Source organism: Pempheris klunzingeri, chromosome 22 (genome assembly GCF_042242105.1).
Source record: "Pempheris klunzingeri isolate RE-2024b chromosome 22, fPemKlu1.hap1, whole genome shotgun sequence".
Classification (NCBI taxonomy): domain Eukaryota; kingdom Metazoa; phylum Chordata; class Actinopteri; order Acropomatiformes; family Pempheridae; genus Pempheris; species Pempheris klunzingeri.
The window spans coordinates 3,585,501-3,603,771 of NC_092033.1; the positions used below are offsets into that span (position 1 = coordinate 3,585,501).

General features: G+C 42.6%; 1 protein-coding gene across 8 annotated transcripts in view; it reads left to right on the forward strand.

Annotated features, from left to right (window-relative positions):
* Window positions 1-15,137: 15,137 nt before the first annotated feature.
* The window catches only part of sox5 (SRY-box transcription factor 5), an 86,497-nt gene continuing 83,363 nt past the window's right edge, over window positions 15,138-18,271 (forward strand). For all 8 annotated transcript variants that reach the window (XM_070853922.1, XM_070853923.1, XM_070853926.1 and 5 more), the window contains exon 1: window positions 15,138-15,373. In XM_070853922.1, the coding sequence (XP_070710023.1) occupies window positions 15,297-15,373 (77 nt within the window). In that variant the 5' untranslated portion in view covers window positions 15,138-15,296. The remainder of the gene's footprint in view (window positions 15,374-18,271) is intronic.

An 18,271-nucleotide genomic window follows, 5' to 3' on the forward strand; every position in this document is an offset into this window, starting at 1 on the left:
GGACCAAAAATCACGGCTTCTTCAAATTTTTTTAATGCACAGTAATAAATCTCTCTCTTTGAGTGGATTATTGTAGGGCTGCAATGAACAATTATACCCATATTAATTAATCTGCAGATTATTTCCTTAAAGGTTTAGTCTATAAAATTAAAATAAAACTGTAAAAAAAAGAAGCCAGTGATTTCTTTAGGCTGCTTGTTTTGTCAACCAAAAAGACCAAAAGTCTAAAGATATTCAATTTACTGTCATTAATTTAAAATGATTAAAATAAAATGTTACTTCAGCATGTTTATGCAAAGCAAAGTAGCGTAATTTGGATGTTTTTGTTAAAGTTTTACGGATTCAACAGTTTTTTCAACAGTGTGAGCTTCAATGTAAGTCCACCCTGCCATCTTGTCATGTGAGAAAAATCACTGTGGACATTTGGTGAGGGCGACAGAGCGTGGTGCACTGAAGAGGAGTGGCGCAACATGCTTTAACTTTGATTGAAATGCTTTGCAGACCGGCATGAGTGATGCACCTTTACATCAGAAAACATTACTCAAGCTGCAGTGACGAAAACCAGGTGTAACAGATTTATTTTGTAATCTAAGATCAGATATAAGGAATAGATTTACAATTCAATATACACACAGTATCATAGTGTGTGTCACTGTAGCACTGATGTTGGTATAAATTACACTCCCCACAAAAACACTTAAAAACATGTGTTTGTTGATGTTTTGCAGATGCAAATTGGAACACTATAATTTCTTGCAAGGTCCAGACCAGGCCATTTAGTTTCAGTGATAATGAGAAATTTTCTGTGATGTTTGCACCAACAAAGGTAGTTGCTGGCATCGCAGTGGTGAATGCATACTGTTTGTCCTCACTTTTAAAAAAAAAAGTAGGTGCATTCGAATGTTTGGATTTCACTGCCTCATTAAAGTGTGAGATTGATGGCAGAATAACTTATGCATACAAGACAAACAGTGCAACGAGCAAATTAGGCTTCACCTTATTGCCATAAAGAGTATTCCACATCAAGAAGAGCGATTTTTAATGATAAATTCAAATGTTTTTATGTAAATATCGTTCTATTTACATTACAAGTGAGCGGAGCGAGTCCCCCGGTAGACAATTCATAACGTAAGGTGAAGACAGATGAGAATCAGAACCTCTGGACGGGTTAAATGATTAGATTCCTGCTCAAACACAACTGTGTGTGTATGTGTGTGTGTCCGTTTCCATGGTCTAATGACTGCGCTGTCTGCAGAGAGTGGAACACAGGAGGGAATTAGTCGTCATTGCATATCAAAGGCTTAGCCATTAGAGACACAGGGTAGGGTCTTCCTAATGAGAGGGGGTACCGGTGTGTGTGTTCTGGTGTGTGTGGGAGTGTGTGCTGTTTGGTTGGGTCACAGTATACGCTTACTTAGACACATACCAAAAGTGGCCTGCTTTCTACATATTGTCACATGTTTTTAGAGAAAAGGTACTGACAAAGCACATGCGCATAAACAAGACATTATGAATAGAGCAGCATTTCTATTTATTCAGACACCTCAAAGACATGTTCTAAGATGTAGACGAAGTCAGGGACCCACACGCTGCCGTGCCAGGCCCCTCTGGCAGGCCTCGCCGTGCCTCTCAGTGTGGCATGGCGTGGGCAGAGGTGCCAGCGAGATGCCAGGGCTTTGTGTGCCACGCTAGATCAACGCCAGCCATCACACGTACACGGCACACAACGCGCCCTGGGGTACAGGACTCACACACCCACCTACACCTTCCATCCATCCATACAACCACCTCCTGCTATCTCTTTCTCCTGTGTTTACCTCATCCTCTCTTCCCCTTTATTCCTCTGTGTAGATGTGTGTGTTCGTGTAGGCTGATTGGCGATGCCCTCTGTGCCATCTGCAGCAACCCCCCCCCCACTCACCTCCCACCCTTCCCACTCATCACAAGGGTGGGCTTAACCATCTGTGTGCCAGTGTGTTCCCACAGTGAGAAAAGGGGGGATGGGGGGTGGAGGGGATCATAGTGGTAATGGGGGTTGCCATAACAGACATACACACAGAAAAAAAACCAAAAAACACACTGTATATATGATGAGATGAAAATAAAGAATTGACATGTGAGTACATAACAACATAAGGTGGCCCTGCATGCAGACGACTGCAATGAAAGCACGGGCAATGCCATCTCACGTACAGCTTTGCCGTTTGATTCTCCTTTATTCAAACGAATACAGGAGCACACTGTGCACTGTATGTGCCGGCAGAGTGGTGGTTTTTCTTATAATTTAGGTTTGAAGCTGCAGTCCAGAGGGAGTCAAGCAGAGCAGCAGCTGGATAAGTGTCAACAACTCCACAAGCGCCAACATTATAAGAAGCCAATAGTAAGGATCAAGGGTCACAGCCACTGTGCCCTGATAGTATTCCTGTGGGCAAAGATGGATGGTAGTGCTCAGAATAGAAACTAAGGCCGGATGTCGTCCTACACATGTTCATAACCACGCAGAAAACTGAGTTTAGCACAAGAAATGATGCATTACGTTGCCAGTAGCTGCAGCCCAGACACAAACACACATGAACATTTTTAGGATAGTTTTACATCTTACCTGTTTTGTTTGGTTCAGTTGAACTCTAGTGCGTTTACCTTTCTAATTTGCTTTGTTTGGGCTGTTGTGAAAGATGCCATTTGAACCCTGGTAGAGATTAAACAACTAGATCAAGACCATTTAAAAAAAAAACAAAGGAGTCTGAGAGGTGCAGTGGTGTAGACGGATGAATTCAAAAGCTTAACTCCTACCCAAGTCTGGCTGTGGGCTGTTAAGGAAGCGCTGATATGAGCGATCTATAGTTTGTGAGTTGAGGGATTTCCCCACATCAGTCAGAACTTGAAAAGCAGTTAAACAGGGGCGTGCTGTCATTTTGTCCCTCTCCAAGTTCTTTGGCAGTTCCTGACTGTGTCAGACCCGATGAACCAAACTACAGGTGTCACATACCAAGCAGTGAAAATATGTGATATGTGAATATATATGTGACATGCCCATGGTGATGTTTCATGGTCGTAGGTCAAACAAGGATCATCTGCACTGGCTACACATTCAACCAGTATTAAAATCTGATGTAAATGGCTTCTATAAAAAGGTGGTGAGTTGTGGTCTGGTAATGATTATGTGTGGGTTTAGTCTGCGTGCTGCTTAATGGAGGCTTCTGGGTTGTAGGATGTTTAGAAAGCTCACCACATCTGGGGTGGCCACTGGCCAGCTGGCTAGCAGCCTTTAAACCTCTAGCAGCACTGTTTTCTTCTGTTTTCTTGTCGTTACCTGTCTTTGCTCTCAGAACCCTTAACTAGTTTTACTCATCTTTCTTCATTCATTATGTCTTTGGCGTCTTGTCGAGCTTTTTATGTCTTATCTCAATTCACGCACCGCCCACCATCAAACAAAAGCGCACGGTTGCGCTGGTTCAAAAATACTTTGAAACGCAGAAAACAGGCACATTGTCGTCGCTTCCCCACATGTCCCATGCCCTACCTGCCCCTCTGTAAACTACTGTACACACACACACACACACACACACACACACTTGTCTCTATTGTTCTTTGTCACATATGGCCTTGAAGATGAAAAACTCTCAAGCGTCAAACCTTACACCCAGTCTGCTGTGCGATAAGATTAGATTTATTTCACCAGCTGTGACATAGAAAATGGAAGTGGATTATTTAGTAAAAAAATGACAGAATTAAATTAAAACTAGTAGGCGTTATTGTTAAGCAAGGAACAGAGGAGGCTTAAATATATAGGCTCAGCATAGCCCTCAGGCAGTGGATAGCACAATCTCCTATCCTCTTGTTCTCACCAATGGACTTAAAAAACACATATAAACAGCCTTCCAGGACCACAAAGCCTGTGTAGAAAATCAGAAAATCATTTCCTCTTCACTCTAGATTTCCTCATGCTCCCTCTCTTTTTTCTTCTGTTCTCTCTGTCGTCCCCCTTCTCCCTCAGAGCAAGTACACAGGGGGCTGCCAGTGCGCATCAATCCAGGGTTGAGCTTGTGTCTTGACGTGGAGAAACACAAAGTGCAGAGATTTGGTGCATAAACATGTGTGCTCTTTAAAAAAAAAAGGACTACAGCGAGCGAGGAGAGGAGAACGGTGCCAAATCCCCCCATTCAGCCTCAGACCGAAGGAGGCAACATCCTGACAGCTTTGAGGTGGAGGGGGACTGGAGGGGGTTAGGGGATGGAAAGAAGGGGAAGAAGGAGAAAGAGGGAGATAGCAACCAAGGGAGTGATTGTGATGGAGGAGGAGGTAGAAAGGGAACATCAGCTCCTGGGGATAAAAACAAAGCTCAGTCTCAAAGTGATAATCCGCTGGATATTCATATTTAAAAATGTTTTTCTAGTCCCTATCACAGTGATATAATGAGGCTGGGAATCATCTTTTAGTTTGTCTACTTCGGTCTGGGAACAACCTGTGCACTTTAAAGTTGCCTGCTCCCCCCACCTCACCCCCACTCAGTATGTTCACATGAACAAAATAGCTTATGACTACTGTGGATATGAGTTTTACATGGTTTGTAGCAGTTTATCCAGATTATAAGTGCTCAAAATGCCGGCAATTATCCTTCATTGCACAGGAAAACCATGAATGTGAACCAAGTTGAACCAGAAAGTTGGTCTGTAAACTTTAAAAAGACAGTTTTTGTAATAGTTTAGCATTTTGCCTTGGTTTTCTCATCTAAATTCGTTTTAAAACCCCGTGTGATCTTGTGACAGCTCATGAATCTTGTCCCTTCAGACTTCTTTTTAGCAAAGGTGTCGTGTTTTCCAGTCTTAGAAATTACGTTGGTGAATTCATTGTTGTTATTTCCATCAGGAGTGAAGGACAAGACTAGAAAAATAAGACCCAAGTTGTCATAAATTAGACTTGAATTTCTTAACATGCACTAACCCAAAGGCCTGACTTCATTGTGATACAAAACAATAAAAGCAAGAGGTTTATGGAGGCAATACCAGGAAGACCATTCTAGTTTATCATCGTGCTCTCACTTATTATGATTGTGTGATTTAATTGGGATCTGTTCAGTCATCCAATGATCATTTTCACTGAAGGATTTCTATTCCTATAAAATACGTATATATACACTTAAACTATGTTTCCGCTCACTGCTGTCATTGCAGTCTATGCTACTTAGCAGCTTCACCCCTCCATCACTCTACCGCCACCGGTGCCAAGACCCCGTCTATGGCTCCCCGGGGGAATCTCCAATTGGCTGCTATTTTTAGGGCTCTGTCCCTGTAAATCTATCTAGTCAATGGGGTTAACACAGCAGTCTTATCAATCGTAGTTTGTGCACCCTCATTCTCTCATGTGAGCACGACACTGAGCGTTAACTCGTGAATGTCATGTGCATGGGCCAATTTGAAGCATCGTAAAGTCCTGAAAAGCACAATATAAGTGCAGTCCGGCCACCAAAGCCATTTTGTTGTCGCTCCAAAACATAAACCATTAAAGCACATGTGCAGAAAAGAGTGAAAGAAGACACATGTAAGTGACATTTCTAAGATAGTGCTGGATTTGCTATCTTCTTCACCACCCTCACCATATCTAACCGTATCACGTGTACACAGGTGGGTCCAAGCTCTGAAAGCCTTGATGCTCAGTCACTGCTTGGAGCCAGCAGACCCCCCCCCCCACACCCCCACCACCCCAAGATATTTGATTCATTCTCTGCAGATTGATTTTAGGCAGTCAAAGCCTTTAGTTTGATTTTAATTGAAGAGAGGAAGAGTTCAAGGAAAAGTCTCTGTCGTGTGTGTTGCAGTCAGGTAGCAGGACAATTGCAACATGTGTGTGTGTGTGTGTTTATAGGGCGCCCATGTATAAACAGTTTTTTGTGTGTGTTTGCTTGTGTGAATGTGTTTCCAAGATGTCTGGACCGGTCATTTTTTTGTAAATCATTCACTTTTTATTTATCTTCCCAGGCTAGTGTTTCATTAACCTCGCTGTGACACAGACTCCCTTTTATTCACTCCTCACATTGTCCGCTCCAGCCGCTCGCTCTATCACGGCAACAGAGATTACTAATAAATAAGTGACACCACAAACAGTCTATTTTCCCTCAGCCATAATTAACTGACTTGATGTTTTCAAGGAGAGGAGAAAAAATCCTGCTAATTAGGAATGAGTTAAGATTCGAACAAAGAGCACAGATCGTTAATTAATTTTCCACGCAACCATTGTCGGGGGGGAAGAAAACAGCTTTGTTTACAGTGCAACGTTTGCCACAGCATTTCGAGCAGCTGACTTGCTGTGGAAGCACGGCAGGGAAAGTTCTCACACACCGCAGTCCATGTCCGGTAACCTTGAGCGAAAGCACAGGAAAAACTCTGATCAAGACTCCGAGACAGACGAATGAAAGGATGGAGTAAGAGCAGTCAGTCCGGAGAGACAGAAAAAGACAACTGACCAAGGAAGATATGAGAAAGTGGTGTTGAAATAAAGCCACTCTCACAATCAGTGCATTTTCATGGGATACTAAAGTTTCCAGTTCACAGGCTGCTCTTGGTACAGTTGCATTACTTTTTAGTGAAAAGATGAGTTCACCCAAATCACAAAAACATGCCTTCTCTGTTACTACCACTTATAGCAAGTCATGCATGCACATAGTTTTGGTTTCATTTTCCCAGGTTTTAAAATATCTTTGAGGTTTCACATAATATAATGGAGGTCAATGGAGTTTATTTTGAGGGCATGACAACACTGCAGTGTCTGTCCAGATATAGAGTCTCTTTACTCTTGATATCCAACAGACCTTTTTTCATTAGAACTGCTTTCTACCAATGAAATATAGAGTTGTTTTGAACTGCACAAACAGAATTCCCCCATTGTGTATGGGTAGCAGCAGACATTTAAAGGACTATTCTGTCATTTTTGGTCAGACTCTCATTTGCTCTAGTGCTTCCAGTTAGATGAGAAGATTGATATTCGTGTGCTAAGAAAGGAGATGGAGCCAGGAAGTGATTAGCTTAGCTTTGCTTAGTTCAAGGACTGGAAACAAGGGAGAACAGCTAGCTTACCTCCCTCCAAAGTTCAAAAACTTGGCTCCTGCTCCATTCTCTCAAACATGAGTGGTATTAATCAAAATGGCAAATAAAATATTTTCCAAAATGTCAAGCTATTTCTTTTGTGTGACAGATATCTCACAATATGAGCACATGATGCTCCTGTTGCATCCTGTTTTTGTGTCTTTTGGCTAAACTGGTCCTTACTAGTATAAGCGCGCATCTTGAAAATGTGATGAACGAGGATCACGTCAAATCTGACTTTGCAGTGCAGATTATGAAAGTTATTTCAAAATGAAAGTTGTAATATCAGCTGAGGGGGGGGGGGCTTGGAACATTTAGTACTTAGTTTTAGAGAAACTTCCTGCTACAGCGACATCCAGAGACAAACAACTTGGATCAACCAAGAGCAAATTCATGTTTGTTTTCGATGAACAAGCATGTCTAATCTCCAGTGTCTTTGCTCTGACATAGAGACGAGAAAGTGTTCTGTTCAAGAATGCTAGACAAGTTTGCAGTTTAAGGATGTAACAACATGTAAAAGCAAACTTTAAGTTTCACACTTCCATTTGTAGGGTCAGGGTCTTGGTTGTATTCACACCTGGAGTGAATCTGATGTGCACTTTACCTCACATAACTGACACAACCATGGCTTGGTGGTAAAAGTGACAGAGAGAGCAATTTGTTTGTCTGTCTTTTGGTCTCCACCTGTCCGCCTGCCCATTTATCCGTGCAGTTTTCTTGCCCAGGCAGGGTTTGATCGGTATTGGAGGTGGAACAGACTCTTATTTACGTGTAAATGAACACGCACATGTCTACATCCATGTCACCGCATGTCAGTTCAAGTACCACAGGATAGAAGGTGTGTGTGTGAGTGAGTGTGGACGAGAGCGGCCTGAGCCCCTGCTTGTATTAAGAGGGCCCTGGCAGCAAGAGATAGTGGCTCTATCTTAATGGCTTCTGCCGCCTGCCACTCAGCCTTCAGACGGGGTCCTCTGCCTGCACGTGTCTCCCCACGATAAAGCCACTTCACAGGGGCTTGCGCCTCTCCACGCTGGCCTCTCCTCTCTCCTCCTTTCTAGAGAGAGAGAGAGAGAGAGAAAAGAAGAAGATTGCAGAGGTATTGATATATGAGCTCACTCTGAGACTGAGACGAACTGCGAGTAAGACAGACGGAGAGAAAAAATAGCGTTCACACCACAGGCCTTCATGCTCAATTCCAAATTGTTGATCACATCTGATATTTTTGAAAAGCTGTTCTAGGATGTAACCTAGAATATGAGATCTGATACAACAAAGGGTAACAGTTAAGACTTTAAAACTATGTTTTCAATGCATTTTAGTTTTGTGTATTTGACTTGTCGGTTGAAGGAAACAATAGTCGAGCTTTCGATCTGATTTTGTTTCCATTGTTCTGTTTGTTGTCATTCACGCATTCGTGCCGGCTCAACCAAGCTGCCGTGAGCTTTAAAGTTATAATTGTCAGGTGAATGATTTAAGCTTTACTCAGTCTACTGCTATTCCCCCGGGAGCAACACAAATTGCCAGAACACCAGCGGCAGCAGCAGCAATGGGAACCCAAGCACTCCGTCATGGATCAGTCACGAGCTGCTTAGTCGGACTTGTTGGCATGTTATCTTGCTTATGGCATGCTGTATATGTATGGAACACTGTATGAGCACAGCAGTGCCTGCAAACAGAGTCGGCATTAGAACAAATCTAATCGGGGGGGCGTTAAGGTAACAGCAGGAGGTTTGTGACATGAGTTTGCCGTCAATAACCAATACACCAACCCAGCTCACATTTTCACACACACACACACTGTGCCCTCATAATGCACAACATATACAGTAGCCTATGTGCTACACACACTGCACTGTAATCACCATTAGATCATCTTTTGAACTAGACTACATACTTTGTCAACTACATTCTCTTAGCGAGACCCAAAAATCAGTGAAATCCTGAAAGCCAAGGCTGTCATCATTAAGTGAGTAAAGCAGATGCCTTACCTATAGGAGGGCTGCAGGCGGCAAGTGTTGCTGCTGAAACATTGAAGCAATGACGTCCTTCCTCTCAGTTGTGCATTTTGGGACCACTGACACTGTACTCTCTTATCTCAGTGTAGTGACAACAAAGCGAACCAGCAGGTCATGGGTCGAGCACCAGACCAATGAGCACACATTTTTTCTTTTCTTCTTATTTTTTTAAAACTTATTTCAACTTTTAATATGATAAATAGAAATTAATTCATACATAAGTTTGGTGCCAAAGGCTTGGCTTGTGGATGGTTGGAGGACCCCGCTTGCAAATGAGCAACACATGAGCAAGAGAGCAAAAAGGTTTGTGTCTTCTTAAATAGGCCATTGTGTTGCAAAGGGTGCATTTGAAATATATTGTGAGTAGAGTATACCATGTGTGAGTTGCCTGAACTAGCCCACAGGCTTTGCTTCATTTCAGCGGTGCTCTAGGCCGCTCAGACTGTCATGTAAAGGTGAAGAGATAGAAAAACACAGCTGCTGTGTCGCTATCGCCAGACAGAATGGTGATATTGAACAGTTCTGCACAACACTGGATTATGTTCAATGAATCAATTTTTCTATATCTTAACTCTGCTGAGTCAGCGCTGAATGTTGAGTTCAATAGCTCATTCTTCACCTTGGAAAGTGCAGTTGACAGAACTGTTCGTGGACCTTGAGTTAAGATTGTTTTGTCAACTGCTGTTTCGAGACTGTCCTCCCAACAGAAAGAACAGAATCGGTCCTTTAAGTGAGTGCTAACTGATAAATCCCTCTAACTGCTATAGTTATTATGATGGGAGCAAAGGAGGGAGTCAGGTGGGGATGTCAGAGAGCAGCAAAGTCCATGTAGGGAAGTCGGGGTGGATGTCTGGGTCAATTGAACATGTGACTTTTACACTGATCTCATTCAGTCATTTTTTTTACTGTTTGTGGTTAAACAAAAGGGTCTTACAGGTCTGTCTCTGTAGGGATCCTTCCTGTAATGTTGTTGGACACTTTGAATAACAATTTGAGCCTGTCAGCGGCAAAGACAAGCACTTTTAGTAAACGTACTTTGATCGGGCGCAATTGCCGCAAAGGATTACGCTGCTGCCAGCGGAGCTCATTCGCTGCCTGATTCCAGCCAGATCAGTTTTGGAGTTTTTGTATCTACCAGTCGTTTTGTACCCAAAATATGTGCAGGTTTAGGTTTTAAAATGTTGGAGTCATCCTTTAACATAAAAAGACATAGCAGTGTCAGAACAGCAAACGTTTCTACATGTTATTCTAGATTTTGCTCACCAACAATATATTTTATTGTCTAATTAAGACGACTTGTTGGCTGTTTCCAAGTTCAAGAATTAACTGTCAACAAAAAGTCCTAGAGTTGCTCAGAATAATGGAAACTTTGAACATCTACGGTCCGATGACAACTTCTCTGCTGCTGAAGGCTGTGTGATACTGTCACCGGGCATCAAACCATTACACATCCATCCATCACTTCACCCTTCACAGTCCTACTTTCCTCCTCGCTACATAAAAGGGCTCACATCCTCCTGCATTGGCAATCAATAATCAATCAGTCATTCATAACACAATTGCTGAATGTTATCATCTTGTAGTGATTGGCTACGATTGAAATTCTAAAAAAACATTGCCAAATTTTACGCTGCTCTGTCCTAGAATTTTGATTCACAGCACAGCAATATTCAACGAGCCCAGCACGCTCATTTCTCTCCGATTTAAATGCAAACTGTGTCATTTTCTAGATGTGATCTTGCTCTTCCACGGAAAAGCCTCTCAGGTCCATAACTACTGATTTGCCACATTGTGTCCGATGTGTGTGTCTACATTTGCATAATGTGGTGCGTGAATGTTTGTGAAAATGTGTGGGTGATCTGTGTGACTATATGTGTGTGTGTGTGTGTCTTCAGGCTTTGGGATTGTTTACTGCTGGTCTCTCCCTGCCCCTGCTCATGGTCGGCCCCTAATGCACTACAGCTGTTAGGGTCCCGACACAGGGGCCTCCCATCAACGGTTTCATTGTAATGGACTGTGTGTGAGTTGTGTGTACATGCTTGCTTCTCCATAATTTTTTTTCCCTGTGTTTGTGAATGAGGGGTGTGCTTTTGAACATGAGTGTGTGTGTGTGTGTGTGCTGGTGTTGCAACGTTTTGGATTGGTGCTGTACTGGTGTACTGTACTGTATTGGTGCTCGAGGGTATTTTGTCCCCTTTTTCTACAACAGTGTGTGTGTGTGTGTGTGTGTGTGTGTGTGTTGCATACATTTTCAGTTCCTTGTCATTATTCTCTGACTGAACACAATACACTTAAGTGGCCTTGTTCATTCAGAGTCCTCAGCAGAATCTTTTAACTGCAGACGGTAGCTTATACGTGAGAGGCTGGTTACTCCGGAAGAACTCCGTGTCCAGCTTCTTTACATTTCTTCCCCTTCATCCTGTCTGTCTACACCTTTAAATGCTATTTGCTTTCTTTGGAAAAGACGCATGAATGCTCAGGTACATTCTCGTTGTTGTCCTCCGTATCGCATGCTACTACTATTATCCATTATTCCAAGTCAGAAATAATCAGGGGCCAAGTTCATGGCAAAGTAAATTCTGAAAGCCACTGTGAGGCATACTCATTGTGTGAATGGTAATGACATAAACATCTATTCAAAATTTGACAAGGCTCATCCCCATTCTCTCAGCTGTCTGTAGCCAGGAGGAGAGTGGGGGGTGTGCCGAGGTCAGCGCTGCTCCGTTATGTTGACCGATTGCTGCCGAGTCAGCCGCATAATGGAGAAATTAAGTTTCTGTAATGCACAAATGAGGTTATCATTGGTTTTGCAGCTGTTTGCGGGGTCAAGGAGAGATGCCGTTTCCAATCGGGGCTCAATTTAGTCGAGGAATGCGATTAGATTTAGCCCTCCCAGTGTATTCTGTCCATTTGACCATGAATTAGATTAGGTAAATAGAAAACTAATTCTACTGATTGTTGTTGACATTGACATGTTCATATTGCTGTCTTATAGAGAGCAGCGGGGGAGCTGGGAGAGTTTGTGTACAGATACTGTACACTATAATATCATTTCTAGCAAGCCAAAGGTGGGAATTTAATCTATGTCAACAGATTCTGCTTATTGTGTGTGTGTGTGTGTGTGTGTGTGTGTGTGTGTGTGTTTTCTACTACTTACAACATCCTCTGTCATCCAACAACTAAGGACAAGTTTGTAAGATCCTGTGAAAGGTTTTGATGTAACATTAAACATACATTGATGGTTCAATAGTTAATTCAGCCTGACATGTTTGATATCTATTGAAACTTTGGGATCTTCACTAGAATTAGAAATGAAGTTCACGTACTCTTGTGGGTCAGTGAGGTGTAAAAAGTAAACTGCTTCTGTCGTTGTTCTCAGCGGTTGATTCAAATAAATAATAGTCTTCCACAATAACCTTGCACATCTCTGCTTTAGACCTCGTCCCAATGCAGCAACGTCTGACAATTTCTAATGTGTGGGCATTACTGTGTTCTCATTTATAGACTGTACAGTGTGTGTGTGTGTGTGTGTACACAATAGATGTGTACTTTTTTTTTTTTACAGTACGTACAGTGATGGGGCTCGCTTTCTCTCCCTCTTCCTGTGTGTGTGTGTGTGTGTGTCAGTGTCTGAGCGCGTGTGTTAAAGTATCACAGAAGTGGCAGTCTGTCAGCTCTGCTTTTCTCTGCACTCTCCAGAACAATAGCTGGATTGGCCGTATGTGTGACACGTAGACCACACACCCCTAATAGTGACTGACAGCACTAAGGGCTGAAAGCAGCATGGTCTGCTCACACACACACACACACACACACACACACACACACACACACACGGTCATACAGTGCATACACCTGAGGACACAATGGGTGTGGGTGATTGGTGAAAGTTTCAGTCAGTTTGTCTGTGTGTGTGTGTGTGTGTGTGTGTGTGTGTGTGTGTGTGTTCAGTCATGCATGTGAGCCTCAGCATATGTTCTGTTGAAAGTGTTCAGCTGTCTCCTTGTAACAAAACTGTTCCATGTCGCAGAATCAAATGTCTGCCTCTCAGTGCATCAAAACAAAGGAAAAATGAAAGAACTGAAGTGCAGTGGGCCGTACAGTGCATTCAGATACCTGCAACACTCAAAGTTGTCTTTATTCTGCATTAACTTAAAGGCATAGAAACATTATATTAGCACTCGTTCGATTTAAACGTATGGCTCCAAATCTTAGGATAACTATTCACACAGAGGAGGGGAAGGAGAGGAAGAAAGATGTCAATAAAGTGTCTATTTTTCTGAAAACATGAATTCAAGTTTATTAGATTATTCTCATCGTGATGATAAAGAGAAATTAAGAGACTTAAAGTGTAGATAAGTTATTAATATTGTTTTAAAACATCAGTAATGTGATTTAACCTCTCAGGACAGTGCAGCAGTATCTTATATTAATCTTGTCTCAGGGTTTGCTTTACGTCCACTGTCAGCGGAGACAATCATGTGAAAAGCGTGATGTGTGTCAAACTGGAGCACAAGGAGCGCTTCACTGTACTGACACAGTGGAACCAAAGAGGCTGGGACAACACAAGTTAACCAATTAAGCACGGGGGAGCCCGGAGCATTCCAAATATGTAGTGAAAAATATTACTTTTAGCCTCTCTCTTCTCTTCTGTTCTCTGTGAACGCTGCAAGGTACATTATCACTTTTAACACAAGTGTCCAGACTGCAGCTGAAATTGTGTAGTTGCACACACCCATGACATTGTGCAGCATTGAGTCAGGAACACTGTGTCAGTCTGCTGTATTTCTTATGAGGTTTTGCAACTTTTACATGTCTGCCAGTATCGTAATGTGGGGTTTATGCAAGTACACAGAACCTGAAGTACACACACACACACACACACACCCTTTCTGACTGAGTTTAGTTACAGTATAGGTAACGTCAAATGAAAATGACAAATAAGAAGAAAAAAAACAGGCAATAACTTGTGAAAACATCAAACCATATCAAATTGTTTAATGCTTTTAAACATGTTAATGTGAATTAGGAGTGTTTTCATGCTGAGCTGCTGCTCTGCAGGCCTTGGTAAACATAGTAGGCGATGTTAATGTTAATGTAAACTAACCACATTAGTGACTCAGAGGAGCCGGGTTCCACATGATTCTTTCAATTTTTTTTAGTAAATTGAAATAATTCAGCCAAGAAGTTTTGGCAAAACAGCAATCGAGATGAAACAGTGCATCAGTTAAATAATTACTATTGAAGAAAACTTTATATAATATTATAATGTAATATAATATTCACTGGTTCAAGTGTGTTTAAGTAAAGAATTCACTGCTTCTCTGGCTTTTATATGATTGTAAGTTGAATGTTTTTGGGTTTTGAACCAAATAATCAGTTGTAACCCAAAATTTGTAACTTGAAGTACTTATCTCCTACTTTAATGGTGTTTATGCACGAGGCTTTCTGTTTCTGGTAGAGGAAAATGCCACTTTCACAACCTGTATTACCATTAACATCCCATGTAGATGAGAGAATGAGAGAATTCGACGTTAACTCTTGTTCACCTCATATTGATTCATTCCCTTCACTTCGCACAATAAAGTGCATCAGGGCTTGCAGTGGTCTTATCACTCTGAAGTGTGTCTACATGGTCTGTGAGTGTTGTCTGAGTGTGTGAAAACCAAGTGTGTGTGTGTGTGTGTGTGTGTGTGTGTGTCCGTGACAGAGAAAGAGAGAGAGATCTGGACTTGAGGAGGGGGGCAGCACTGCTGTGCATTTCCACTCCGGGAGTGATGAGCCCTCTGGTCAAATAGCCCCTCCCCTTTGCTCTCTCTCTCTCTCTCTCTCTCTCTCTCTCTCTCTCTCTCTCTCTCTCTCTCTTCACACACACTCTCTCACACACACACACACACACACACGCACAGAGCGAAAGAGAAAGAGCTGCTGGCCCTTTAAGAGCTGAGCCTAGATCTCACAGCTTACAGCGAGGGAGGGAGAAGAGGAGGGACAGAGGCAGTGAGAGAGAGAGTGAGGGAGGGTGTCAGGCTGAAAGTGTGTGAGTAGAGAGACAGTGAGGAACAGAGAGAGAGAGAGAGAGAGAGAGAGAGAGAGAGAGAGAGAATCAGCAGTGTGTGTGAGAGGTTGAAGGATCACTTCTATCCCGTCTTGTTTTGGGAGACTAACCTTGTTCATCTGAGCATTGTGGGACTGTTTTATGTTGTTGTTGTCGAGAGAGACGGACCCTTACTCCAGCATGCTCACTGAGCCTGAGCTACCTCAGGAGTGTAACAGGTACGCTACGCTTTCTCACACACACACACATACACACACACACACACACACACACACACATTCACACACAGATGACAGAGACGGGGGACAGAAAGAGGGAGGGGAAGGTGCCGGGAGGTTAGGAGTAGAAAGTAGAAAGGCATGTGTGTGAGGAGAAGACTCCGAATGGCATGTGCGTGTGTGTGTGTGTGTGTGTGTGTGTGTGTGAAGCATGTGAACTGTCTCATGGAGTCGGCTGAGTTTGAGGCTAGTGTGTGTGTGTGTGTGTGCTGGTCAGAGATGAGGAGAGTTGATGATTGACTCCTCTAATTTTGGGAGAGATATCATATGTAAAGTTGGGGCAAAGCAGGTATTTATTTATATATATGTGTGTGTGTGTGTGTGTGTGTGTGTGTTCACACATGTTTGTCTAAGTTGTCTCAGCAGTAGCGGAACAGACTCTTTACTGAAGTTGCGTTCATTCAATTCAGTACCTCCATAGAGAAACTGCTTACGACAGTGTTTGAACATATGTGTGAAAGAGAAAAAAAAGAGACAGTTAAAGAGGAGTGTGTGTGTGTGTGTGTGTGTGTGCGCGTGTGTGTGCATGTGTGTGTGTCATGTCCACTGCTCACAACAACTTTATTTACTTCTGCTTTAGCCTATCATCTATTTATATGTCTCTGTCTGTAACCGCCTGAAATATTAAAGTGCTAATCAACAAGTCCAAAATATAAAGAGAATTTTTAAACATCAAAAAAACTCAAGAGCAGCCAACATAAATCATTTCTTCCAACTAAATTGGAAATGTTTACACCCTGTCTTTTCAGAATTTACTTATTTGCGATTTATTTTTCACTTAATCCAAATTCAATACATGCAAACCCTCAGTAATCCTATTGTCAATCTGCATGGTGTTGTTTTTTTTTCCTTGCCTTATGCTAATGTTAATCTCACTGTGCTCCTCTGATGTCTGTGCGGGCCTAGCTGCGTTCAGAGGTGCGAACCCTCTAACCTTGCCCTTCTCCGACACTGTCAACACAAGTGGCTTTTGCCTGTGGAATAATGGTTGTTTGATGCTAATGCTGTGAGAGACAGATTATGTTATAATACCCGCCGTTTTAATACTAACACACACATATGCAAACACACACACTCTCCTCTCCCCCTTGCCTGACTTTTATTGCATCAAAGTCGCACTCTGTTTTGCCCGATGAAACTAATCTTTTGTCGCGAGATAAACTAGGGTCGGTGGGGTTGTGTGTGTGTGTGTGTGTGTGTGTGTGGAGGAGGGGGGTGGATTTCAGGGGCCCCTTGAATTAAGAACACATTTAGATGTGGCAAAAATGTGTTTTTAATAAACCGTTCAATCCGGCAAAGTGGTTGAGGAGAGGAAAAAAAAAAAGATAACAACAGCTAGGAGGAATTAAAAATTTAAAGGATTACACAGAAAAGCAGAATGTATGGAGATAAATGCAGGGATTACAATGACTTAGGAGGAGAGCGCTTAAAACTCTTGCTTTCCAGTAATGCACTCCATCACTGTGGCTCTGGCCGTGTGTGTATATACAGTATATGTGGGTGTGTGTGTGTTCGTATGTGTGTGAGCGAGAGAGGGGTATCTTCCGTTCCGTGTGTCAGTGTGTGTGTTTCAAGTGTGTGTGTTGAGCGCTATAGTCTCTCAGCAGAGCGGAGTGTGTGTGAGTTGCCAGTGTGTGTGCGCTCCAGCCTCGGTGGTCGCGATGCTCTCCGTTCCTGCATCTCTGTAAGTGTCCGCCTGCCTCCTTCACCCATGCTGCTTCTCCTTCTTCTCCTTCTTCTTCTTCTGCTTCTGCTTCTTCTTCTTCTTCTTCAACTTGTCGTCATACTTACTCTTCTTTTCAACACATCTTCCCCTTTTCTCCATCTTCTTCTCTACCTCTGCAAATCATACTGTTGTCAAAATTCACTTGGACTCACTTTTAATTGAAACTAGCCGATGAAGAAGAGTTTGTCAGAGTTTCTAGAAGAAGGAAATATAACTTTTTTTTAGAGGTGAGAAATCCTTGCTGAAATTCTTGGTTTCATCAATTTGTAGCTGAATGTGAGTTTATCATTTTTATTCTCTTTTTATTCAAGCCAACAAAAGTCTTAAATATGGTTTTTGTCTCTTCCTGTCTAGCACTTCATGCTTGGCAAAGCTTGGATATTTGGTGATTTATGTTATCTTATATTCAAATTTTATATTCTAATTCTGCCTTTTTTATGATTTGATGTATTTTGTGGTTCTCCCAGCGCTCGGCTGTGTATCAAAATTTCCAGTCGAAGCTGAAAATAGTGGAAACAGACTGCCTTCGCTAACACGGCCTCATCTGTTCGCACAAACAGAACAGAAATATACACATAGGGAGAAACGGAGAAAGCCAAAGCAACCAAAAGACAGAGAAAAGAGAGATGTGGAGGAGCTGGCGTGGCAGTGGATGTAGACATGAAGGGAAAGAAATGATGTGGTCAAACTGACACATTCCTCGCTGATGGACAGAAGAAGGAGTAGAAGAGGAAGAAGAAGAAGAAGAAGGAGCAGGGTCACAGAAAAGTGAGAGTGCCAGAGATTACGGGGGGGAGGGAGGTGGAGGGGGCGAGGAGGTGAAAAAGGAGGAGGGAGGAGAGGAAGGCAGTGTTGGATTTTCACACCCCTCCATTTGTCCCCTCCATTTATTGGGGTGTTTGTGTCAGTGCGTTTGAGGGGAGGAGGGGGGGCAGCCAGCAGTGGATGTGTCAACACTTTGAACGGTTTAAGCAGGACGCACTCAGATACAATCTGACATTAGTGCCGTCGCACTCAGCAGCACGGACGGCGTCAGCAGCCTGAGGGATTTTACTTAATTTCACTGAGACAAACACTTTTAAAATGATTATTAAATATGATTTCTGTCCAGC